This window comes from Oratosquilla oratoria, chromosome 1 (genome assembly GCF_046742065.1).
Source record: "Oratosquilla oratoria isolate Oo_2021 chromosome 1, ASM4674206v1, whole genome shotgun sequence".
Classification (NCBI taxonomy): Eukaryota; Metazoa; Arthropoda; class Malacostraca; order Stomatopoda; family Squillidae; genus Oratosquilla; species Oratosquilla oratoria.
The window spans coordinates 85854249-85880450 of NC_134777.1; the positions used below are offsets into that span (position 1 = coordinate 85854249).

At 40.0% G+C, this 26202-nt stretch overlaps 1 protein-coding gene across 1 annotated transcript in view; it reads left to right on the forward strand.

Moving 5' to 3' along the window:
• LOC143019578 (UPF0193 protein EVG1 homolog) overlaps positions 1 to 26202 on the forward strand; it is a 137718-nt gene that overhangs the window by 64628 nt on the left and 46888 nt on the right. Inside the window, exons 3-4 of the mRNA XM_076175394.1 lie at positions 5412 to 5534; positions 6131 to 6284. Coding sequence (XP_076031509.1) covers positions 5412 to 5534; positions 6131 to 6284 — 277 coding nt within the window. The remainder of the gene's footprint in view (positions 1 to 5411; positions 5535 to 6130; positions 6285 to 26202) is intronic.

Consider the following 26202-nt stretch of genomic DNA (forward strand, 5'->3'; position numbering starts at 1 on the left):
ACTACTGGATCCTCCATGTCAGCTTTGTCATTGTTTGTCTTGTCATTGGGTCATTTACCATCTTGAGTCTAACCTGGACTATTTCAACTATGTCATTCCCAAGGAGGAAGTCTACTCCTTTCACTGGAAGTCCTGCTACTCCTACTTCAACACCTGCTGTCTGACCATCTATTTCAAGTAATACCTTAGCTATGGGTGCTAATGTCATCACTCCTCAGGCTAATCCCATGGTGAAGTGACTTTATGTGTCTATTTTCTAATCCTGGTATCACATTTGGCCTCACAGTAGTATAGGATGCCCCTGTGTCTTGCAAAGCTCTGACTGCAGACTTCCTTTCACTTCCCTCTACTCCTGTCTTGGCATCTTTCACATAAGATAACCACTCTTGGCTGACTCCTGTATTTTCCATCTTGTTTAACCTACTTTCACCTGCACAGCAGTTACTATCATCTTTCTTGCCTGCTACTTCCTTCTCCTTTGTCTGGCTAGTCCTTTTCTTGTCTCCAGTCTTGTGTGTCCCCTTTGTTTCCCTTTCCCTTGGGACAATTTTCCATCCCATGACTGTATTTTCCACAGGTATAGCATCTACTATTCTGATTCACTTCCCTCCTGTTTCCTTGTACACACATTATCTCCTGCCTGGTTTGTTTTTTTCCCATTTTCTGCCTGTACCTTTTTCCATTTGGCCTAGCATAACAATCCTGAGTTCTATGGCCTACTTTCCCACAGCTAAAACACTGGACTGGTTTCCTCCAGCTATCTCCTACTTGTGACCTCACATATCTCTGACTTGGAATCATATAAATGCCTCTGTTCTCACCCTTCTGAGTTTGTATCATGCTTTTCTTCCTAGATTCACTTGCCCTTAATACAAAATTCTCCACAGAACTCGCTGCTTGTAATAAGGTCTCACATTTCTGTGTGGTCACATATAGCCTAGCCTCATTGTTCAGTAAGTTAAGGAATTGTTCAGTTGTTATCACCTCCAAGACTTTCTTGATAGTAACCACATTTTCTGCACATATCCATTTGTTTAGGTTACTCCTTACATTCCTAGCTAGATCCATATATCCACAACCAATATCCTTCCTAACCTCTCTGAATTTTTTCTAAAATACTCTGGAGAAATCTCATATACCTTTAATATTTTGCCCTTAATCTGATCATAATCATATATACCATTTCTCAAATACCATGTGCGCAGTTAAGGCTTTTGGGGGTAGGCTGGATCTTATCATTGCTGACCAGAGGTCCTTTCTCCATCCCAATTGTCTCATTATGTCTTCAAATGTAGAAAAGAACAATTCTGGTTCCCTTTCACTAAATTTGGGGATAAGTTGACTTGCTTTTTTGATAATGTCCTTTATACTTCTCTCCCTACTCACCCAAGTTGATCATTGCTCAGGCTGTCCTACTCCAGCACTATTTGTTTCCTTTAAAGACTCTGTTCCCTGTCTAGGGTAGACTTCACTATGTGTTTCATCTCTATGTCCCCTGGTTATTCTGTTATCACTCCTATTTTCTATCATATCATGATATCTTTCTCTTTCCTGTGGAAGTCTTTCACCTATCCTACTTTTGGTTCTAATTTCTTCCATATCGAAGTATCTTCCTCCTTTCTGTAGAAATCTCTTAACTATCCTACTTTCAACTTTATTTTCTTCCATATCGTAAGATCTTCCTCCTTCCAATAGAAATCTTTCACCTATCTTACTTTCAGTTCTACTTGCTTCCATATCGTATTATCTCTCTCTTACCCTTGGTAATTTCTCAACTATCCTATTCTCACTCCTGTTATCTTCCATATCATGAATCATGATATCTGTCTGTTACCTGTGGGGATCCCTTGAAGTTGTGAAATTCTGCCTCCTGTCTTGGATTGACTTCATTATGTCTCATCCCATTTTCAATTCTAACTTCCTCTGTGTAATATCTCTCTCTTACCCTTGGTAATCTCTCACCTATCCTATTTTCACTCCTGTTATCCTCCATATCATGATATCTGTCCCTTACCTGTGGGGATTCCTCAAAGTCGTGAAACTGTGCCCCTGTCTTAGATTAATTTGATTATGTCTCTCATCTCTATATTCATCATCTATTCTGCCTTCACTTCTATTGTCTTCCATATTATAATATCTTTCTCCTTCCTGTGGAAATCCCTTTTTAAACTGCTTGAGCAAGACATTCTCCTTTGCTATTCATATTCATATTTTGTGTAAACAGCAAATATATTTTTATGATCGATCATGGTTTGAATCTACTCGATGATAAATTTTCTATCTTTACCTTTCTTCCTATTTCCTCTCTAGTATTTTGCACACATCCAGTAAAGAAGAAAATTGATCCTGGTCAGGGGCCCCTATTTATATGTCACAGTCTAGTATGTTGTATTTGAGTTTCTGTATCAAACCTGGCCACGATTTGATCAGTTCCAACAATCCAGTTGCTAGCATGCTCACTGTCTTTTATTAGGATTTTCTGTCTTACACTGGGATTGAAAATAAAGGTGAGGTGCAAAATATTTAATTTACATAATACAATAATAATACAAATTTTATTTACTCTACTCCAGAGAGGTATGAATGAGGGCATGAGTGTGGGAGTGAGGGGTGCCATGGCCCACATCCCTCCTTTTTATACAGGGAGTCATACAGTGCCATTGACAGGTGCCAGTTTGTTATGCCTATAAGCCTAGTCTATATTCCTATTTACCTGGCTTCACACAATCCAGCCACTTTTTTATTTTTGAGTGAAGAAGGTTTACAATTTATCAGTTGCTAGTTACATACATATACCAAAGGCTTTTTCTCTGTTACAAGGGAGGTAGCCAAAAAACAAAGGCATAAAAACCACTCCCACCCATTTCATCCCTAACATGCTCCACTCCCCTCCACCCTCTTTTCTCCCTCTAATCTTGGCATCTCCTGGATGATGGGTCATCCCTGCATCTCACCCACTGCCCTGGGTCAGAAGCAGTGTTGCAAGACACAAAACATCCACAGCTTGGCTGCTTCATTAAATCAGCGGCCCCCCCTCTCCATCCCCACATGCAGAAAAAGAGAAGACAGGGAGAAATTCCTTTGGGCTGCATCAATTTATTTCTCACACATAGTCCCTCACACCCATCCCCCTCCCACTTCTCCTCATGCATCACAGCATCATCCATTTACTATTCACCCCTATCGTATGTCTTTTCATGTTCTTCTTCAACAAACATTCCCCTCTTTCCCAAAGCCCCTTTTACCCCATCCATCCATCTCATCCTAGGTTGAGTCCTCATGTTCACTCCTTCCACACCTCTTTTACTAGTCTTTCTTCACTCATTCTTTCCATGTGTCCAAACCATCCCAATACTCTTTCATCAACCCTATCTCCCAACTCCTTTTCCACCCCCATTCTCCTCCTCACCTCCTCATTTCTTACTCTATCCAGCCTAGTAACCCCTATCATGCTTCTCAGGCACCTCATCTCAAACACATTCAAACACCTCTCTTCCCCTCTTATGTTCCATGTTTCTGCTCCATACAGTATTGTCGGCACAATCACTCCTTCATACAATCTCCTCTTAGCATCCATTCCCAAATGTCTATTTTTCATTACACTTTTTAATCCCCCAAGGCAATTACTCACTTCTCTCAATCTACATTCTATTTTTATTTCTAGTTATTTCAACAAAATAGTAATTTTCATTAACATGTTTGAAGACGCTACTTCTTCACATCATCATTGTTATGATGACTTATGACCTATTCAGTAGAATGTCCCATTTGTGTACTATTCCGCCGCTGATTTTACAACTGGAGATAGCCTATTCTTTTTCATATTCTTATTATCTAACTTGAGATAACCTACTAGTTGGTTGAATTTAACATTAATAGGAGCTTTTTGGAAATAAATAGCAAGAGCCATATTATTTGACAATATGAGGTCTAATCATATAACACATAAGATACAGTGCCACACCTGTTTCTCTTTGTATCGTGACACATCATGGAACATGACAGTAGAGGATGGCAGTAATTTGAAAGTAAGTCTTAAAGGAAAGAGGCTGGAGGAAGTAGATAGCTTTAAGCACATGGGGTTGCATGTAATAGGAAAAGGAATGGAGGTGGAGATAAATTATAGATTGAGAGAAGCAAGTAAATGCCTTGGGGAATAAAAAAGTGGGATCACATGAAGAATCTTCACCCCAGACTTCGACAGGGTGACAATTTTTCATGTGGTCTATCCTAGAGTGACAATTCTTCATGTGGGCCATCCTGGATTTACAATTCTTCATTTGTATAAGTTGATGACAATAATCATAACCTTCATTCAACCTAACCTAATGTAACCTAACCTAACATAACCGAACCTAATCTAATGTAACCTAACTTAACTTAACCTAACCTAACCAAATCTTTATTCCACTGTTGATATTCGGCGTATGGGGTGACAGTTCTTCAGGTGGGATCTCATGGCGTGATGATTCTTCATCTGGGTGTTAAGGGGTGATAGTTTTTCATGTGCCCCAAAAAGTGTAATGAGAAATAGGCATTAGGGAATGGATGCAAAGAGATTATATGAAGTGGTGATTGTGCCAACAGCACTGTATGGGAGAGATTGCAATTTAAGAGAAGGAGAGAGGAAAATTTTAAATATGTTTGAGATGAAATGTCTGAGAAGTATCATAGGGATTAAAAGGTTGGATAGAATGGGAAATAAGGAGGTAAGGAGGAGAGCAGGGTTGGAAAAGGAGATGGCAGATGGAGTTGATGAAAGAGTATTGGGATAGTCTGGACACATGGAAAGAATGAGTGAAAAGGTGTGGAAGGTAGAGGTGGATGGAGTGAACATGAGGGACAACTGAGGATGAGATGGATAGATGGGGTAAAGGGAATGTTGGGCAAGGTGGGGAATGCCTGTTGAACAAGGAAGGGAGAAAGCAGGGGATAGGGTTAAGTGGAGAATGGCTGTGTATAGAGGATACTGTCATATAAGTAAGAGAGGGATGGGGGATGGGGAGGGTTGGGAAATGGTTATTTGTGAATTATATTTTAATACAACCAGAAGGGATTTCTCTCTATCTTCTATTTTTCTGCATGAAGGGATGGAGAGGGGGGCTGCCAATTAAATGAATTGGCCTTGCTGTGGATGTGCTCTATCTTGCTGCATTGCTTCTGACCCAGGGCGGTGGGCAGGACACAGGTATGACCCAACATCCATGAGGAGCTAAGATGAGAGGAAGGAAAGGGTGGTGGGTGGGAATGAAATGGGTGGGTGTTGGTATATGCCTTTTGACTTTGGCTACCTCCCTGGTAAGGGGAGAAAACCTTTGATATATAAATAGAATCACCATGTTAATTTTTCATTCAGGTTCCTTTTGTTGGTGTCAAAATGACTAACAGAACCTATGATATTTGCTCTGCAGAATATGGGTTGGGTTCCAAGGAAAGGTGTCAAGATGTAATGGCTTATGGGAAGGACCTTCCTATTGTTACCCCAAAAACTTTACCATCTCTGCCATGCAGTACTCCAGATCGTTTTGATGAATGTATGTATAAAGTACATAATAGTAAACATCCTTTCCCTATCTGGATAGCCCTATCTTCTTAGTCTGCAGCTGTTTTTCTATTCAAATTGTCTACTTTGTGTTCTCTCCTTCTTTTTTTCTTCCTTTCTTTTTTACTATGATTATCTTTATGGCAGTATTTTTTACCATGATACATATTCTTATGTCTGCCACTAAATGTCTTTGTATTGTCTCTGTGGCTATATTCCCTTATCCCCATTTTTATTGTTTTTCCCTACACATAAATCTGTTTGTTTAGATTTTTGCCTTGGTATGTGGCCCATTTTTTCTTTCTTTCTTTTTCTTCTTTGAGTCTTTCTACCTGTCTCTCCCCCATTCATATCTAGATTCACAAGATTTGTCTCTCAAGCCCATCTTTTTTCCTACTTCTGATAGCTAATTTTATATATTGACCAGTTTTATTTCTTGGCATATGGTGTTATGATATCCATTTAAACTTAATTTGCTTTCCTTGTATTCATAGATTAAAGAAAGAAAAAAATGCCATTATTCTTATTCTTGTTTTCCTCCCCCAAATCAGGTCTGGCTCTAATACTGATTCTATTGTTTTCTTTTAGTATTAGGAGAGGTTGAGGAAAGATTATCCTGGCTGCAAGAGATGGAGAAACTAGGAGTTGGCAACAAATATCATAACATAATTGAAGCACAGCTTGCATTGAAGTTGAGGGACATGGAATTACTTGACTATGAGAAAGCTGTAGAACTGCAAAGGTTATATAAACTGAAGCATTTGGAGTTTTGTATTTTGAAATATAATTTTCCTAGGAGTTCAGGTACAACTATTGATGAGGCATGCAATGATAAGAGCAATCTGTTGTACATTTTAAGTTATATGTACACATTATGTTATGATGGAAATGTGTCTAGAAAGAGAGTTGATGATAGCTAATACAGTGTTTCGGAAGAAAGTCAAACATAAGTACACATGGGAGAGGGTGGTGGATGGAAGGGTGGTAGATAGAGCATTGATGGATTATGTAGTGGTAAATAGGACTATGATAGGAAGAGTTAAGGATGTACATGTGCTAAGGGGAGAGGGTGGGGGAATATCAGATCATTTTTTGGTGGAAGGTAAGTTGAGAGTGGAGGATAGATGGAGAAAGAGGAAAGGGACAAAAGGTAGGGAGGTGCTTAGAGTGAACTCTTTAAATGAAAAGGAAAAGGAGAAGGAGTACAAGAAGAAGCTGAAGGAGGAGTGGGAGGGAGTGAAGGATAGAGTAGAGCTAAGTGTGGAGGAGGAATTGGGATGGTTCAAGGAGGGAGTCACAAAGTGTGCAAGGATGGTGTGTGGAACAAGAAGGACAGGAGGAAATAGAAGGAAGGGTAATGAATAGTGAGATGAGGAAACAAAGAAGGTTGTAGAAGAGAAAAAGAGAGCTTTCACAGATTGGTTACAAAATAGGACAAGGGAGTCATATAAGAGGTACAAAGAAAAGAAAAGAGAAGTAAAGCAAAAGTTAAAGGAGGCAAAGAGGAGAGCAGATGTGAAGTGGGGTAAGAGTATGACAGAAAATTTTGAAAGTAATAAAAAGATGTTTTGGAAAGAAATTAAGAGAGGAAGAGGAGGCGAATCAAGTAGAGAAGAAAAGGTAAAAGGTGCAGATGGAGAGATGATAATGGAAGAGAAGGCAGTAAGGGGAAGATGGGCAGAATATTTTAGGGAGTTGTTAAATGTGAAGGAAGATAGGGAGGGAAAGATAGTTGCAGTGGGAAATGCTAAGAAAATGAGAGTGATGAGTGAGGAAAATGGATGAGAAATAAGGAAGGATGAAGTGAAGGCAGTTGTTAAGATGATGAAAGCAGGTAAGGCACCTGGTCTGGATGGATGCCATGCAGAATGTCTGAAAAAGGGAGGTACAGTGATGGTGGACTGGCTGGTGAGGTTATTTAATGTTTGCTGGAGAGAGGGTAGAGTGCCGGAGGACTGGAGGAGTGCCTGTATAGTTCCTCTTTACAAGGGAAAAGGGGACAAGTGTGAATGCAGTAGTTTCAGAGGGATTAGCTTGTTAAGTGTAGTGGGGAAGGCTTATGGGAGGATCTTGATTGAGAGGATTAGGAGAGGAACAGAGGCAGTAATTGGTGAGGAACAGTGTGGATTTAGGACGGGTAGAGGTTGTGTAGGTCAGATCTTTGTTGTAAGACAAATATGTGAGAAAGCTATAGGAAAGGGGAAGGATGTTTTTGGGGCTTTTATGGATCTGGAAAAGGCTTACGATAGGGTAGACAGAAAGGCACTGTGGGAGGTTATGCAGATATATGGGATAGGAGGAAAGCTTCTCGGAGCTGTCAAGAGTTTTTATGAGAGTAGTAGAGCTTGTGTCAGGATTAGAAATGGAGAGAGTGAGTGGTTCTAGGTAAAGGTGGGACCTCGTCAAGGATGCGTTATGTCGCCCTGGCTGTTCAACTTATACATGGATGGGGTAGTGCGAGAGATAAATGCAAGGGTAGTGGGTCAGGGAATAGAGATGGTTAAAGAAAATGGAGAAAAGTGGGAGGTGAGCCAGCTGTTGTTTGCTGACGACACTGCGCTTGTGGCAGGATCGGAGGAGGGAGTGAGGAAGTTGGTGGCAGAGTTTGGGAGAGTATGTGATAGAAGAAAGCTAAAGATAAATGTGGGTAAAAGTAAGGTGATGAGATGTACAAGGGGTGAAAGTGGCAGTAGACTGGAAGTGAGCATTAAGGGAGAGCGACTGGAGGAAGTGGATAGTTTTAGATACTTGGGTGCAAATGTGGCAGGAAAAGGTGGAGTGAAGGTGGAGGTAGAATGTAGATTGAGAGAAGCGAGTAAATGCCTTGGTGGATTGAAGAGTGTAATGAGAAATAGACATTTGGGAATGGATGCTAAGAGGAGACTGTATGAAGGAGTGATTGTGCCAACAGCACTGTATGAAGCAGAAACATGGAACATAAGAGAGGAAGAGAGAAGGAGTTTGAATGTGTTTGAGATGAGGTGTCTGAGAAGTATGATGGGGGTTACTAGGCTAGATAGAGTGAGAAATGAGGAGGTGAGGAGAAGAACGGGGGTGGAAAGGGAGTTGGGAGATAGGGTTAATGAAAGAGTATTGGGATGGTTTGGACACATGGAAAGAATGAGTGAAGAAAGACTAGTAAAAGAGGTATGGAAGGCAGATGTGGAGGGAGTGAACATGAGGGGACGTCCTAGGATGAGGTGGATGGATGGGGTGAAGGGGGCTTTGGGGAAGAGGGGAATGTCTGTTGAGGAAGGACAGGAGAGGACAGAAGACAGGGGTGAATGGAGAATGGTTGTATATGGAAGATGTTGTGCTAGCATGAGGTGGAATGGGCGGGGGGATGGGGGGTGAGGTAGTATGTGTGAGCAAAATTTGACGCAGCCCGAAGGGATTTCTCCCTGTCTTCTCTTTTTATGCATAGGGGGACGGAGAGGGGGGGTCGCCGATTTAATGAAGCGGCCTTGCTGTGGATGTGCTGTGTCATGCGACACTGCTTCTGACCCAGGGCAGTGGACAAGGTGCAGGGATGACCCGTCATCCAGGAGGTGCTAAGATAAGAGGGAGGGTGGAGGGGTGTGGAGTGTATTCAGGGATGGAATAGGTGGGAATGATTTTATGCCTTTTCCTTTTTGGCTACCTCCTTTGTAAGGGGAAAAAAGCCTTGGTATATGTATGTATGTATGTATATATATATATATATATATATATATATATATATATATATATATATATATAGATATAGATATAGATATAGATATATATAGATATATATAGATATAGATATATATATATAGATATATATATATATATATATATATATATATGTATGTATATATGAATATTGAGTGAGCAGATTCTCTTGTAGACATGTGTTGTTGAAGTCAACAGCATTAAGGAGGTTGTTAATCTTGTTATGGGTATTTTCAAGCTTTCTAACAAGGACACGGCCATTTGGGGATGGGCATAAACCACATTACCAAAGTAATTTGTGGTGTGAGTGTGAGTGTTTGTGGCGTGGACGGGGACAGACAATTGGAACCCCCTCCCCCTCTTTCGGGGGGGGGGGGATAGGGTCAAAGGGCACAAACGCTGGTATCCCCCTTCCCGCCAGAGGGGGGAGTGCCCCCGCATCAGCGTGGGTGGACAGTGCCTGGAAAGGACCGTGCGTGGGTGGTTGGGTGAACATGAGTGTAAGGGAGGTAGACACACGGAGGATCGGTTAGGTTAGTATTAATGGTTAGGAGGTTGGGAATTAGGCTAGATTTAGACTAGGTACAGTGGAGTGTGTGTTAGAAGGAAGAGCAAGGACCCACCCAGAAGCAACCGAAGGACTGTCATCATCGACGCACAAGTAAGTACTGTACCCACATAATTAATTTAATTCTCAACATTTCATCTGCAAGGAGACATCATCAGGAAAATCTGTAACATATAAATTAAAGACATACAGAAACAAAGAACGTGGGTATAAACGATAAAAAAATTCACTAATCAAGAAAATAGACATCAATACATCAAATCATAAACCAATACAGATACATAGACTGTTGGGGAACAATACTTACAAAATTAGAAATTCAAAGAAATGACAAAAGATAGCATGGGCCTTTGGCTTATATATCAGAGCCTAACCTGCATGGGTGGTGGAGGGGGAGGGGGTAGTGGGGACTTGTCTTAACAGCGTCGGTATGTGGGAGGGGGGTTGGGGTGGGGGTTGCGAGGTTGTTTGGAGGGTAGGATGGAGGGAGTGGGTGGGAGGAGGTGGACAAAGAAGTGTTTGGTTGGGGGAATGGGGTGGGGGTGTTCACCGTGTGGGCGAGAACAAGCTAATGCTTGAAATCATGTTACATTGGATGTTTATAATAGGGTTATATTCTCTTATAAACATTGCATCTAAAAGCTTAAGTTTATGTGCATCCCTATTACTTGCGATTATTCTAGTGTTCATAACTAAGTACACAGGGGTGGCGGTTTGGTTATATGTTCTCAAATGATGTTTGATAGCCCCACTTTGTAAATGCATAGAAATTCTCCTACTGAGACCATGTCTAGTGTGTCCAGTTTAGGTTGAATTACAAGTTTCACAGACCTTGTTATCACATCTAAACTTATATACTACGTTGGTTTTAGAAATGGTCTCAGTATTGCTATTCAGGTTGTTTTTCATAACCAAAGAGCTAGTTTTTGGGTTGTAGAAGAATACAACTACGTGGATTTTCTTCTCATTAGAGACTGTGTGGCAGTTTTTAGTGATATCTTTTATGATTTTTTCATATTTTTTGTAAGCCTTAGCAAAGATGTTATGATAATAGATGTTAATAAATTGGGGCTTGGAAGATGTTTGGGTGGAAAGGTGGTCACAGATAATTTTATTACAAACTAGACCACCCATGACCCGTTGGGTCAAATATAATTTTAAATGATACGTTGTTAATAAAATGGTCAATAAAATCTTTATTAAGACAATGCTCTATTCAGCAGATGAAGGCAGTGACTTAATTAGTTATAAGAAGTGAAATGCAGAAGATTGTGATGTTATATCATTGTTGCTTGGAACACTACACATCATATGATATGCTCTTATATTAACAACATTCTTTGTACAATTTGAATGATTTAAAATCTCTTTAATATTTTCCTTTTGCTTAACTCTACTCAGCGCAACATATAATTGTCCATGCTGAAATACAGGTTTGTCTAGATAAACTAAAACTTTCTGAAAAGTCTGTCCTTGAGACTTATGAATGGTCATAGCAAATGCTGATTGAATTGGAAACTGAATTCTTGCAAATGGAATACTGTCACCTTCAGAGAAAATAAATTTCAATCTTGGAATTAGAAGATTGTGACATGTCATTTTTGCTTGGAACACTACTCATCACATGATTTATACGGTTCGTAATATTTTAATAAACTCATAAATTATAAGTTTCTCCAAAAATTTTGTTTATATGTTTCTCAGGGGACATATTATTCATAATAATGACTCCCAGGTCCTTCTCATTTTCTACTTTTTTTTATTTCTTCTTCCAATTTATATGATCCCAATATTCTTTTTTTGTTTCTTCTAAATTCCATTATACCACACTTCTTAATATTAAATTCCATCTCCCACTTCCTACTGCATTCCCATACTTTATTGAGATCACTCTTTAGTGACTCACAATCTTCTTCAGTGTTCACTTTTTTCAACAATTTTGCATCATCTGCAAAAAAGCCCATATAACTTTCAATTCCTTTATCCATATAATTAATATATATAGCAAACATTATTGGGGCCAGAACAGTTCCTTGTGGAACACCACTTATCACTTCATCCCAATTAGAGTGTTTGTCTCTTATCACTACTCTCATTTTTCTTTCATGCAAGAAGTCTTCCATCCACTTCAGCAGTTTGTCCTGTATTCCTCCTGCAGTTTCTAATTTCTTAAGCAACTTCTTATATGGCACCTTATCAAAAGCTTTTTTCATGTCTAGAAATGCAGAATCAGCCCGTCCATCTCTTCCTTGTATTACATCTATTAGCCTTGAATAGAAACACATTAAGTTTGTGACGCATGATCGTCCTTGTCTAAATCCAAATTGCCTGGGATTTAGTACATTGTTTTTTTCCAGATGCCTTACCCATCTACGTTTGATAATTCTTTCACAACTTTTTGCTATCATACTTGTTAGAGAGACCAGTCTATAGTTAGTAGGGTCTTCCTTGTTTCCCCCTGTATATATTGGTACTATATTTGCTCATTTCCAATCTTTTGGAACTTTTCCTTCTTTCAATGAACTGTTTATTAGGCTACGTATTTTGTCTGTTAGTTCATTCCTACATTCCCTCAAAATCCAGTTTGCTATTTCATCTGGTCCATGCAATTTACTGACATTGAGATTACTCCAGTGTTTCATTATTTTATTCCTTGATACTTCTATCATAGGGGGGACTTTCTCCTCCCATTCGATATCTCTAGGTTGTATGTTCTCTCTCGTAAACACCGATTTAAAATGCTTGTTCATAATTTCTGCCATTTCTATTTCCCCTATGTATTCAACTCCTTGCCGTAGTTTCTCTAATTCTTGTTTGTTTTTCAGTTTGTTGTTTACAAATCTGTAAAATAGTTTTGGTTGATCTTTACATTTTTCTATGACATCTTTTTCATATTTTCTATTTTCTGCTCTGCACACTTGTACATATTCATTTCTATAACTAGTATATATTTTCCATTTTTCAGGTCTTTTGCCTTTTTTCCATTTGATCCCATCTGGGGTATTGGCTGCATGTTATTGTGGCAAAGTAGCATGCAGTTGATACTTTAGGGTCTATATGGGGTGCCCCTATGGACCAGAGCCACACATAATTTTGTCTATGATAGAGGAAAACTCTGTTCATAGAGAAATGATGATACAGTACTTTTATACTACGACTGTCCCTCCGTTATGCTGTCCCCCAACTCCTTGTTGCTGTCCTGTACCGTTTCTCTGTGTATTCATTTTCTGTTTTTGCCGGCCCTGTGGTGGGGGAAGAGAATGCTGCCACCAAGTCTTTCCACTTGAGTTGTAAAAGGCGACAGAAAACGGGATGGGGATTGGATTAGGAGTCCTACTACTTGTAGCCCCGAAAGGGGACATTCCTAAAAACAAAAGAAAAGGCATAAGAGGGTCTGGGAGTTTTCCAACCAGTACCCTAAGGTTTGGGTCTTTTAATGTGCGTGGATGTGGTACAGATGAGAGTAAAAGGGAAGAGATAGGCAGTGTGTTTGTGAGAAGAAATAGAATAGAATAATTGGGATTTATCTGGCGTCGCAACATCAATGGTCATTGACGCCGTAGTATTTATGATTAAGAAAAGGAAGTGGTAAAAAGCTTAAAAAATAAATAAAATAAAAAAAGATTGAAATCTAAAGATCATTGAGAAGATCAATAGCACTAAGAAAATTAAAAATAGAATTTATATTGCAGTTACATCCCAGAACACTTCGAAGGGACAGATCTCCTTCATCTCTGTGTTTTGACAAATATTGTTGTCTTTCTTCATCATAACTGGGGCATTCCACCATAATGTGTCTAATGGTCATAGGAACAAGGCAATCATTACAAAATGGAGGAGGACTGCCCTCCATAAGAAAGCCATGGGATAATCTAGAGTGACCAATCCTCAACCGGCAAAGGGTTACTTCCTGTTTTCTGTTCAGTAATGTATAAGACCAAGGATGAATACTATCAGTAATCTCTCTCATCTTGTTACCAGCCTCAAGATCCCATTGGAACTGCCAAAGAGATGAGATCTCGGCTTTGATTAGAGGGATATAATCTTCATAAGGTATAGGCCTTAAGCGAGGTAAAGGTGAGAGAGCGGCTTCCTTGGCCAATTTATCGGCCTGTTCATTTCCTGGTACTCCGACATGTGCTGGAACCCAGCAGAAGTTTATTTCATTACCTCGACTCTTGATTAAAAAAAGCCATTCTAAGATCTTTAAAACTATTGGGTGCCTTGAGTCGAATTGTTCTAGAGACTGCAAGACACTCTTTGAGTCACTAAAAATTGTAAAACATTTGGCTCTGTTTTTCATGGAGGATATAATCTCCATGGCGGACAGTATTCCCGTCAGTTCGGCAGTGAAATTAGATGTTGTATCAGGCAAGGTACCCTTATGATTAAAATCATTTGAGAATATTCCAAAACCAACGCCAGCGCTAGTTTTGGAGCCATCAGTAAAAACAAACACAGAGGGTTGGTGACTAAAAGAATGTTCTGTAAAAGCATTGCGTAGTTCATAATCCTTGAAATCACGCTTACAATCGTTAAAATATTTACTGAAAGATACTGTGGGCAGTCTCTGTGGGGGAACAACCGAATATTTAAAAGGGAGGGTGGGAATCTTGGGAAGATTCATGTCCTCTAAAATCCTTTTCATCTGGTATCCAAAAGGCTTTGGAAGTCTGGGGTGATTGTTGAAACAAGTGCTGTAAAAATCTGCTTGAGCTGTTTTAAAGGCGAGAGAGTTGGGAAGCCTTTGCAATCTATGCCAGTATCTAATAGATGAGGTCTGGCGAATAAGATCTAACAACATTTCCCCTGCATCAACTAATAAACTTGGTATTGGGGAAGACTTGAAAGCACCTGTGGCCAAACGAACTCCACTGTGGTGTATCGTATCTAAACTTTTTAGTCTGGATGAAGTGGTCGATGAGTAAAACTCGCATCCATATGATAGTTTCGATAAAATAAGGGAGTGATGTAACCGCAAAATTGTTCTGCGGTCAGCGCCCCATGAGGTACAGTATGTGCTAAAACTTTTAAAATGTGCATTGTCTCTAGACATCGTGTCTTCAGGGTTTTCAGGTAGGGTACCCAAGAAAGGTGTTTATCAAAAATAAGTCCTAAAAACCTGGTTTCATCAACACAAGGAATCTGGTCATCCTTTAACCAAATAGTAGGGTCAGGGTGCAGACTTCTTAGTCAGCAGAAATGTACGACGAGTTTTGCTGGGTGAAAATTTAAAACCATTATTATCGGCCCATGAAACTAATTTATTGATGCAGAGTTGTAGTTTTCTTTCAGATATTGCCATATCACTAGCTCTAAAAGAAATGGAGAGGTCATCTACAAAAAGGGTGGCAAGTATATCAGGAGGAATCACAGATGTCACCCCATTTATAGCTAAACTAAAGAGAATGACACTGAGAACACACCCCTGAGGTACACCTTCTTCCTGTTGTCTTATTTCAGATATGACGTTCCCAACTCTTACTCTAAAAACATGATTTGCTGAAAAGTTCTTGATGAAAAAGGCCATTTCTCCTTGAATGCCAATAGCATGTACAGCCTTAAGAATACCATGCTTCCATGTGGTATCATATGCTTTCTCTAAGTCAACGAAAACACTGATATGATGTTGCTTAGAGACAAAGGCTTTACCAATAGAAGATTCTAGTCAAAGTAATGCATCAGCAGTGGAGTGCATGCGACAGAAACCACATTGAATATCAGATATGATGTGGTTTCGTTCAAGATACCAAACTAGTCGTGCATTGACCATTTTTTCTAAAATTTTGCACATGCAGCATGTGAGGGCAATAGGACGGTAATTTGATGGAATTGAACCATCTTTATTAGGCTTAAGAAAAGGTAAAATAATACCCATTTCCCAAACACTGGGAAACGAATATTCAAACCACATCCTATTAAGAAGTGCAAGAATAAAACCTTTAGTTACAGGAGATATATGTTTCAACATGGCATATGTAATGTCATCAGGACCTGGAGAAGTATCACTGCAGGAGTTCAAAGCTGAATCATATTCCTTTTCAGTGAAAGGGAGGTTATAGGATTCTTCATGAGGAGCAGTGAAGTCAAGATTACGTTGTTGTTCTCTCATTCGGTATGGATATCCAGGAGAGCTGTTGTCTGGTTTAGATATATTAGCAAAATGATTTTCTAGGGCATTACTGACATCTTTAGGATCAAAGACCAAAGAGCCATCTAATTTTAAAACAGGTGGAGGGCTAATGATGTATTTCCCCGATATTTTTCTCAAGTTTTTCCAAACGATCGATGCCGGTGTTCAATAGTTGAATGATGATACAAATTTATCCCAAGACTGATGTTTTGCTTCTTGGATGGTATGTCGAAGTAATGCCCTGCTTTTACGATAAGCAACTAAATTCTCATCATTTCTATGGCGATGTAATCTAGTCAAAGCTCTTCGTGTTGCTCTATGTAGATTTCGTATGGTGTCAGACCACCATAGTACAGGGCGTCTCCTAAACTTTCCAGATGACTTTGGGATGGAATTAATGCCAGCAGTGTAGAGTGTGTCATTTAAGCACTCCAGTGCAGCTTCTACTGAAGAAAAACTGTCAATACTGTTCTGGACAGTACTCAATTCTTCAAACTTGGCCCAGTCGGCTTTTTCAGTGCACCAGCGAGGAATACCATCTGTAGGAGCACCTTCCTGTGTATACAATACAGTGGGATAGTGATCACTGCTTCGTAAGTCATCAAGAACTTTCCATTCAAAGTCCAAAGCACAATTTGAGCTGCAGATCGATAAATCTATACATGATGTAGAGCCAGTCTGAATGTGATAATGAGTAGGTTCATCAGTATTTAAAACAGTAATGTCCTCCTGCTCCAAAATAGATGAAATTAGATTTCCTTTCTGATTTGAGGTAACATCACCCCATAATGGGTGATGAGCATTAAAGTCACCCATAATAATGAATGGCTGAGGTAACTGTTGAATAAGATTCAACAGATTATCTTTGGTTATATTAGTATTTGGTGGTAGATATAGGGAGCAGACTGTATATCTGCGATTCAAGCCGGCTTGTATCACGACAGCTTGCAATCGAGACTGAGGAAGGATGGGAACATGAGGTATATCTTTACGGATATACAACATGCTTCCCCCATGGATACCAGTATCTAGATCATATGTAGTACGGTATGCTGTGAAGTCTTTAGGGTATGGGGTGAATGAGTCTAACATTATTTCTTGTAAGGAAATAATATTAGGTTGCTGGTCATGGATTAGCAGTTTCAATTCCTCATACTTGGCTCTTAGTCCCTGACAATTCCATTGGAGCAGAGTGAATTTATCTATGGTTCAGGGAATGTCGGGTGTTGTTACCCGACTTCTTGGTCTTAGATTGTGGGATTGAATGGACCTCAGCTTTAATTGGAAGCTTTGGTGGTTTAGATGATTGAACTCCAGGTTTAATTTTAGTAGGACCTTCTTTAGGTCTACCAGAGGTGGTAGAACTTCCCTGTGGCCCTACAGGTACAGGGGGAGGGACTACTTTCTCTATAGGTACAGAAGGATCTCCTGTTGATCCTTCTAGGTTGAGGGAAAGGTTTCCCACTCCCCTCTCAGGGGTGGGAAGAGGGCCACTATCTGGGCCCTTGGGTGATGGTGTAGGGCCTCCCATGGCCCCAATATGGGAAGAGTTGTTAGATGGCATTTTGGATACAGCTGTTGTAGAATCTCTATTCTGAATTTTGCCACTTGGGCAATCCAAAGAGTCTGAACTCCGTGTTCGCTTATTGCGAGTTAGTTGGTCAACTGATCAGTTGGTTGATTGTTTGCACTTTATCTGGTGTGACTGATCGGTCTCCATTTTATCCGTATTAGATTGTGTTTTAGTGGTGAGGTGGCCTGTAGGCTGTAATTTGTTGCCAAGGGCTTCTGAGTATGTCTTAGTATTAAGTTTTAATGAATCAAGCATTTTTCTTCTTGCTTCAGAGTAGCTAATATGTTCTCTGACCTTTATATTTAGGATTTGTTTTTCTAGTATATATTTTTCACAAGATCTAGAGGAAGCTGGGTGCTTTTCATGACAATTAAAACATTTCGATGTTTTCGTACATTCTCCATGTTCGCTTTCACTGCAATTAACACAAATCGGTGGTGTTCCTGCTAATTTCTTGCGACATGTGGTGAATATATGACCAAACATTTGGCAGTGGTAACATCTTCTTGGTGAAGGTAAATGGTCTAACCTTCAGTTTATATCAAGCAGCAGATATTGATGATGGAAGATTAAGCAGGTCAAATGTTAAGATTATTAGAGGTTGGTCTACAAGAGTGCCATTTTCTTTTCGTTTCATCCGGCGAACACTTGAAAGGTGCTGGGATTTCAACTCTGTTAAGAGCTTTTCTTCAGAAAACCTCAGCAGTTCCTTGGAGTAGACAACTCCTCTACACTGGTTGAGTGTCTTGTGAGGGGTACAATCTGCCTCATCCCCAGCAACTTTTCCAATGTTCTGCAATTTTGAGCTCTCTTTGGAGAGTTAACCTCTATCAGAAGTGATCCACTACTTTGGGGGATGATTTTGGGTTCCCTGCCAATACATTGGATAATTTCTCTATGGACATCAAAAATGTCTAAAGAGTCAATGGGGTTGTCATTGGGCATGGATAAAGTTAAATATTTATTATAATGGGACTCAAAAATCCCAGGCAAAATTCCAATTGTCCTCGTGGATTAGTTAGAGGGGGGAAAGACTTTTCTTTATTCTTATTTTTCCGCTGTGGTTTAGCGGAATAGGGTTCCAGTGTGATGAAAGACTGTGGACTTTCATCTCTAGAACCAGTAGAGGCCTTGCTCATATCCTTGGTCATGCATAGGTCGTCAGCGTTAGGAGAGTTTTCTCTTAAGGGTTTGTCTTGACCGCAGTGAGGGTGACCTTACTGGGGGCGGTTCCCCAGTCAGGCGGTTACGAGGCAAATTATGTTTGGGACACCTTTTCTAGCCCCCTCCCCATGTGGGGTGAGCAGAGTGGATCCTGATTAGGGCTGCTCAGTCATGTGGGTAGCTACCGAACCGTGCTGTTGCCTCAATCCCAATACGAGAGCGATTTATCTTGCCTACACCGCCTATGTGTAGTTCGTTACTAGAGGCTTCCAGAGATCACCTTCTCCTGTCCCCATCGTCACTAGCCATCGCCTCAGGGCTTTCTTTGCCGCTACTGAGAGGGGCGGCTGAAAATTAGGTCAGAGGGAGGGGACAGCAAGCGGAAGAGAAGAGTGGAAAAGGAAGTCTAAGAGGAAGCCCTGTGCGGGGAAACAAGAGCCCCGCACGGGGATCGGCATTAGTCGCCTCTTACGACACGCAGCCGACGTGGCGGGGGCTATATTGTATACTGTACCCCCTAGCCCCAGGGGGTTTGTGAGAAGAAAGATGGATGTGCTGGCTTTGAGTGAAACTAAAAGGAAAGGAAAGGGCAACTGTGAGTTTGGGGGTGTAGCTGGGAGGTACTCAGGAGTGAAGAGGGGACGAGGGAGAGAAGGGGTGGCTATACTAGTAAGTGAAGAGATAAGAAAGCGGGTAGTGGAGTGGAAGGAGGTTTCATCAAGGTTGATGTGGATGAAGGTGAAGCTGGGAAGGGAGATGTGGGTTTTTGTAAGTGCGTATGGACCTGGTAGTGAGAAGAGCGTAGAGGAAAGGGAAGACTTTTTGGTAGATATAAATGAGTACATAGAGGGATTAGGGAGAAATGTCAATGTAGTTGTATTGGGAGACCTTAGTGCTAGGGTAGGAAATGAACCAATAGACGGAGTGATTGGGAAGTATGGAGTTCCAGGTAAAAATCGTAGTGGAGAAATGATGGTGGAGATGTGTCTTGAAAGAGAGCTGATGATAGCAAATACAGTGTTTAAGAAGAAAGTCAAGCATAAGTACACATGGGAGAGGGTGGTGGATGAAAGGGTGGCAGATAGAGCGTTATTGGACTATATAGTGGTGACCAGGAGTATGGTAGGAAGAGTTAAGGATGTACATGTTCTAAGGGGAGAGAGTGGGGGAATATAAAATAATTTTCTGGTGGAAGGTAAAATGAGAGTAGAGAATAGGTGGAGAAAGAGGAAAAGGGCAGAAGGTAGGGAGGTACTTAGAGTGAACTGCTTAAATGAGGGAAAAAAGGAGAGTTTAAAGGGGTCCCGGACACCCGTACTCTTGTGCGGCACGACCGAATTAGTTATTCAGACAAACAAATTTTTTTAATCATTTCCTTTTCTAATTACCTATTAATACATGTATCACTTCCTTGCACTTAAAAATACCATATTATCTAAGAATTAATGGGCAAAATGTTCAGTAACTTCAAAAACTAATATCGTGGAAAAGGTCTAACCAAATATTTTTTGCTTAAGGTCCATTTGAAGAGTGGCTCTATCTGAACATTTTGGGGAGTCGATTTTTTTTTATTTACCTCTTATGAGAATAGCAATGATTTTTTATATATTTTTATGTGTACATATTGTTAAAAAGATTAAATTTCTGAGGAAAAATAATAGCCAGAAAAATACTGCTAAAGAATTTGCTTTATTTTGACTTCCAGATATTTACGTCTTACAATTCTCTATCAAATGAAAAAAAAAAAAAAAATTGTGAAAATTGGTATATAAATGGGCGAGTTATAATTTGATGAATGGAAAGAAAACAAACTTTTCAGTAGCGCCATTTAAATGCCGCACGGACATTTAAAAGGATGCACGGACATTAAATTATATTTTCCTTTATTTTTATCTTATTACCAAATTAAAGTTACTATTTCTCTTCACCCCTCCCACAGTTATTGTTTGTAGAATAATGAATATTGGTTATTGGTAGAATAAATGAAAGATTTATTTGACGTGCAAGAGTGAGATACTTGCCAGATGTCGCCAATAGTTTATCTATTTTATTTTATATATAAGAACAGAAACGGAATTGAGATGTAATTTTTTGTCGAAGTGTTACCACTATTATAGAGAATCTTTTGAAATGCTTATCTGTTAGAATAATAATAATAATAAAAAAATACGATCACGTGCATGAATAGCATGAGAAAATGATATCCTCCTGCTTTCACACTTCGACAGCTACTAAAGTCTCTCCTTTTAGCATCGTTCTGTGGGTTTAGTCAAATTGCCAGATACCTCCATATCAAGCTGCCATAGATATTAATTGCAGTAAAAAAACAACAACTGGCTATCGAAATTTTGACTTATTTCAAATGTTTTTCATGCAATGGGGTTGCCAGAGGTCGCCAAAAAATTATCTATTTCATTTTATATATAAGAAAAGAAACGGAACTGAGCTCTAATATTTGGTTTGAGTGTTACCACCATCATGGAGAACCTTTTGAAATGTTTGCCTAAAATTCGTTCATTTTCCAGAATTTTTCGAGTTTTCGCGGCCGGGGCTCCCTTAAGAAGAAATTGAAAGAGGAGTGGGAGGGAGTAAAGGATAGAGTAGAACTAGGAGTGGAGGAGGAATGGGGATGGTTCAAGAAGGGAGTTCATAAGGTGTGCAAAGATGGTGTGTGGAACAAGGAGGGCGGTAGGAAAAATAAGGAAGGGTAGTGAGTGGTGGGATGAGGAAGCAAAGAAATGTGTAGAAGAGAAGAAGCAGGCGTTCATAGATTGGCTACAAATTAGGATGAGGGAATCGTATGAGAGGTACAAAGTAAAGACAAGGGAAGCTACGCATAAGATAAATCAAGCAAAGAGGAGAGCAAATGTGAAATGGGGTAGGAGTATGACAGAAAATTTTGAAAGCAATAAAAAGATGTTTTGGAAGGAAATTAAAAGAGAAAAAAGAGGCGAATCAAGTAGAAAAGAAAAGGTAAAAGGTGCAGATGGAGAGATATTGGAAGAGAAGGCAGTGAGAGGAAGGTGGGCAGAGTATTTTAGGGAGTTGCGAAATGTGAAGGAGGATAGAGAGGGAAAGATAGTTGCAGTGGGAAGCGCTAAGAAAATGAGAGTGATGAGTGAGGAAAATGGAGGAGAAATAGGGAAGGATGAAGTGAAAGCAGCTGTTAAGATGATGAGAGCAGGTAAGGCACCTGGTCTGGATGGATGCCATGCAGAATGTCTGAAGAAAGAAGGTACAGTGATGGTGGACTGGCTGGTGAGGCTGTTTAATGTTTGTTTGAGAGAGGGTAGAGTGCCAGAGGACTGGAGGAGTGCCTGTATAGTTCCGCTTTACAAGGGAAAGAGGGACAAGTGTGAGTGTAGTAGTTACAGAGGGATCAGCTTGTTGAGTGTAGTTGGGAAGGCTTATGGGAGGATCTTGATTGAGAGGATTAGGAGAGGAACAGAGGGAGTAATTGGTGAGGAACAGTGTGGGTTTAGGACAGGTAGGGGTTGTGTAGATCAGATTTTTGTTGTAAGACAGATATGTGAGAAAGCTATAGGAAAAGGTAAGGATGTTTTTTAGGCTTTTATGGATCTGGAAAAGGCGTATGACATGGTAGATAGGAAGGCTCTATGGGAGGTACTACAGATATATGTTATAGGAGGAAAGCTGTTAAGAGCAGTAAAGAGTTTTTACGAGAGTAAGGATTTATGAAATTTTTTGGCTCGAAGGCCAAGCGCCGGAGCCGGTAGGCCATTCAGCGCATATTTATCTCATATAGATAAAAATTCAAGTAAAAGATTAAAAACAATAAACATTCACAAAAACACATCACAACAACATACACTCACAAGCACTCATATACACAATCTTAAATTTCATAAAATAAACCGATGTCTTTCAAAAACTTTACAACTTTCTTCACATGAGCTTCCTCCCCTAAAATTTGTTTAAAAGATAAATTTGTTAAAAAAAATTTGCCCTGCGCTTATTAGAGAATGCTGTGTATACAACCTCGTTTATGTGATGAGTGAATGTCAACCTTTTGTCCAAAACCAGACCCAAGTATATTACTTGATCTTCATATGGTAATATGACACCCTTTAAGAATAGTGTTGGTATCTCTTCCTTGCGTCTTAGTCTGGAATTTTTTTTTTCAGCAGAGAATCTGAAGCCCCTGCTATTAGCCCATGCTGTTGCTGAGTTAATAGCCTCTTGAATCTTTTGGCCTGTTTCTAATGTTGTCAATTTGCTGCACACAATAGCGAAGTCATCAGCATAAGCCAATCCATGAACTCCTGCGGGAACTTGTTCTAACAAACTATTAATGGCTATGCTGAAGAGTGTAGGACTCAGAACACTTCCTTGGGGAATCCCTTCCTCTTGAAGATATGCACAAGAGAAAGAAGAGCCCACTCTGACTTTTAGATAACGGTCAGACAAGAAATCCTTTAAACAATTGAACATATTACCCCCGATACCCCACTCTGCAACTTGCTTCAGAATGCCTCCCCGCCAGGTAGTATCATAGGCATTTTTCAAGTCAAAAAACACAGCGATGCTCGAGTTCTGAATTGCAAAGGTATTCTGAATCTCACAAGTAATAAAAAGTAAGAGGTCCAGAGTGCACTTATTTCTTCTAAATCCAAACTGTCGGTTAGATGGGAGATTTTTAGATTCCAAAAACCAAACTAAACGCATATTAACCATTCTGTCATAGATCTTACAAATGCAGCTAGTGAGAGCAATAGGTCTGCAACTTTGTGGGTCATGAGAGTCTTTTCCTGCCTTTAAGATTCCTATGATAATTGAAGTCTTCCAAGAGTTAGGAGAAGACCCAGAAGACCAAAATTTGTTCAGCACATTTAAAAGGAATTTCTTCGACGATATGGATAAGTGAACAACCATGGAATAAAGAATGTCATCCTCTCCAGGAGAGGTTGGGGAGGATAAAGATAAAGCATGATCCATTTCATCCAAGGTGAAGAGAAGATTATATGCCTCCGAGTTCGTATTGGTAGGAGGAATAATCGTGGTCTTGGCTCTAATTCTTCTGAAATCATGTGAATAATGTAGTGGACTTGAAATATCACCATAATGTCTTCCAAAAGCCTCTGCTACTTCTCTTGTATCTGATATAAAAGTCATTTATCTTCAGAATGGGTAAAGGAGATGGAGTAAACTTTTCTTGCAATTTTCGAATCCTATTCCATACTAAGGTAGGGGAAGAGTCATATTTCAATTCGCTAATATATTTAATGAAGGATTCCCTCCTTGCTTTCTTGAAGATTTTCTTCTGCTTTTCTCGAGCTCTTCTGTACGTTATCTTATTGACTAAACAAGGATATCTCCGATATCTCTTATAGCAAGTTCTTGTAATCTTTCTGCTTAAAGCACATTCATCGTTCCACCAGGGGACTACTGGGCGTTGAGGTTTACCAGCTGTCCTAGGAATGGAAGAGAAAGCACCAGAAAGTATGATGTCTACCAGATAATCATATGCATCAGAGTTACTACAAAAATCACTAGTCTTATGATTAATCTCTGTGGATCTCCTAAATAATTCCCAATTAGCCTCTCCTGTCTTCCATTTAGGTAAGCAAGAGGAGGGAGTGTTCTTTAAATATTTGATATGGATAGGCCAGTGGTCGCTACCATGTAGATCTTCATCTATTGACCAACTGTAGTCTAATCTTAAGGATGATGAACAAATAGTTAGGTCTATAGCAGAAATTGAGTTGTGAAAGACATCAAACCTAGTTTTGGAACAGTCATTCATCAAAATGACATCGTTATTATCAATAAATTCTTCAATTACATTGCCCCAGGGGTCACACCTTGATTCACCCCATAAAGGCGTTAAAGTCACCCAATAAAATAAAAGGCTCAGGGAGCTGGTCAACCAAAGATTGTAGGTCATTTAACTCAAACTGACGGGGGTGCTTATATATGTCTACGAGTCGATCTTCCAGTTCAGGTTCCAAATACAAAGAACATAAAGTGATCCATTTAGTGGTAAAGATTTGTACTGCACAAGTCTGCAACACCGAATGTAGGTGGACACTTCTGTGGTTTACAGATTTCTTAACAATGATACCAGTACTTCCAAGGGCACGGTCCCCAATCATAGGAGGAGATCTGTAAAATTTATAATTAAGTCCATCATTAGGGGATAAATCGCCAAACATAGTTTCTTGGAGAAAAATAGCAGACACATCATGTTCTTTAAAGAGAATCCGAACCTGCTCTCGATGAGAATTAAAACATTGAATATTCCATTGAATTATGGACATTATACTGTTTTCTTTTTCTTTTTTTTGGTCTACTGGTCTGGGAAGAGAAGTCTGGGAGAGAGAGGGTCTACAAGATGGGTTCTTTTCTAATTTCTTTGCTTTCGCGGGTGGCATCCTCCTCTCTGACAATGGTCCGACCAACGATGTAGAGTCTGGGTTATTAGTTCCTTTTTTAGATTGCTTATCACGATTTGGGGAAGAAGATGGAGATGAGGGTGGACTGTGGAGTCTTTTACTGCGCACAGCTTCAGACTCCATAGCTTTGCTTCTGTGCGCCTCAACTGAGTGAGGCACATCAGTCCGTGATCCCTTTATTGGGGAACCCCCCAAGTTTGGAAGGTAGACTGATTGAGAGGAGGCTTTATTAGAGGAACCCTGTGGGGTTTCAGCAATGGGAACTTTAGGTGCCCCTCTAGATGGGGCAGGAGACATTCCCTCAACTAGGGATCGGAGAACCTCCGCAGAGGAGGGTTGAGGAGTACTACAATTTCCAAGTTGTGGAGCAGAACGATTAGGTCTAGTAGTGACTCTTTCACGTTGAGGCTTGGGTTCAGCATTTGGTTGATCCTCATTGCTTCTGTGCACCTCTGCCGAGTGAGGCACACTAGTCAGCAATCCCTCTACTGGGGAGTCCCCCAGGTCTGGAAGAGAGATTGCCTGAGAGGAGGCTTCATTAGAAGAAGCTTGTGAGGTTTCTACAATAGAAACCTTAGGTGCCCCTCCAGATGGGGCAGGGGACACCCCTTCAACAAGGTGTGAGGAAACCTCCGCAGAGGAGGGTTCAGAAGTATTAGAAATTCCTAGTTGAGAAGAAGAAAGACGGTTAGATTTCATAGTAATAATTTTACACTGAGGCTTGGGTTCAGTGTTAACAGAAGAATTCATATTGGCATTTTTATTTCTATTGGGTTCTACAGTTGGCTGATCCACTTTACTATTTGTTTGAACAACATCACTGTATCTTTTGGAATTACTTAATAGTCTTTTAGCATGCCCTACACTTATATGTTCTGCATGAGCTTTTAGTAGTATTTCCTGTTCCTTCTTGTAAATTACACAGTTCTTATCTCTGGCATCATGCTCTTCTTTACAATTTATACAAACTGTTGGGCGGGAACAATCCCCATGTTCAGGCTGAGCATATATCAAACACAGTTTGTCCCTTGCACATCTGCGGGAAGGATGGCCAAAACCATAGCAGTTAAAGCACTGAAGGGGACGGGGCTTAAACTGCTTCACATGAAAAATCTC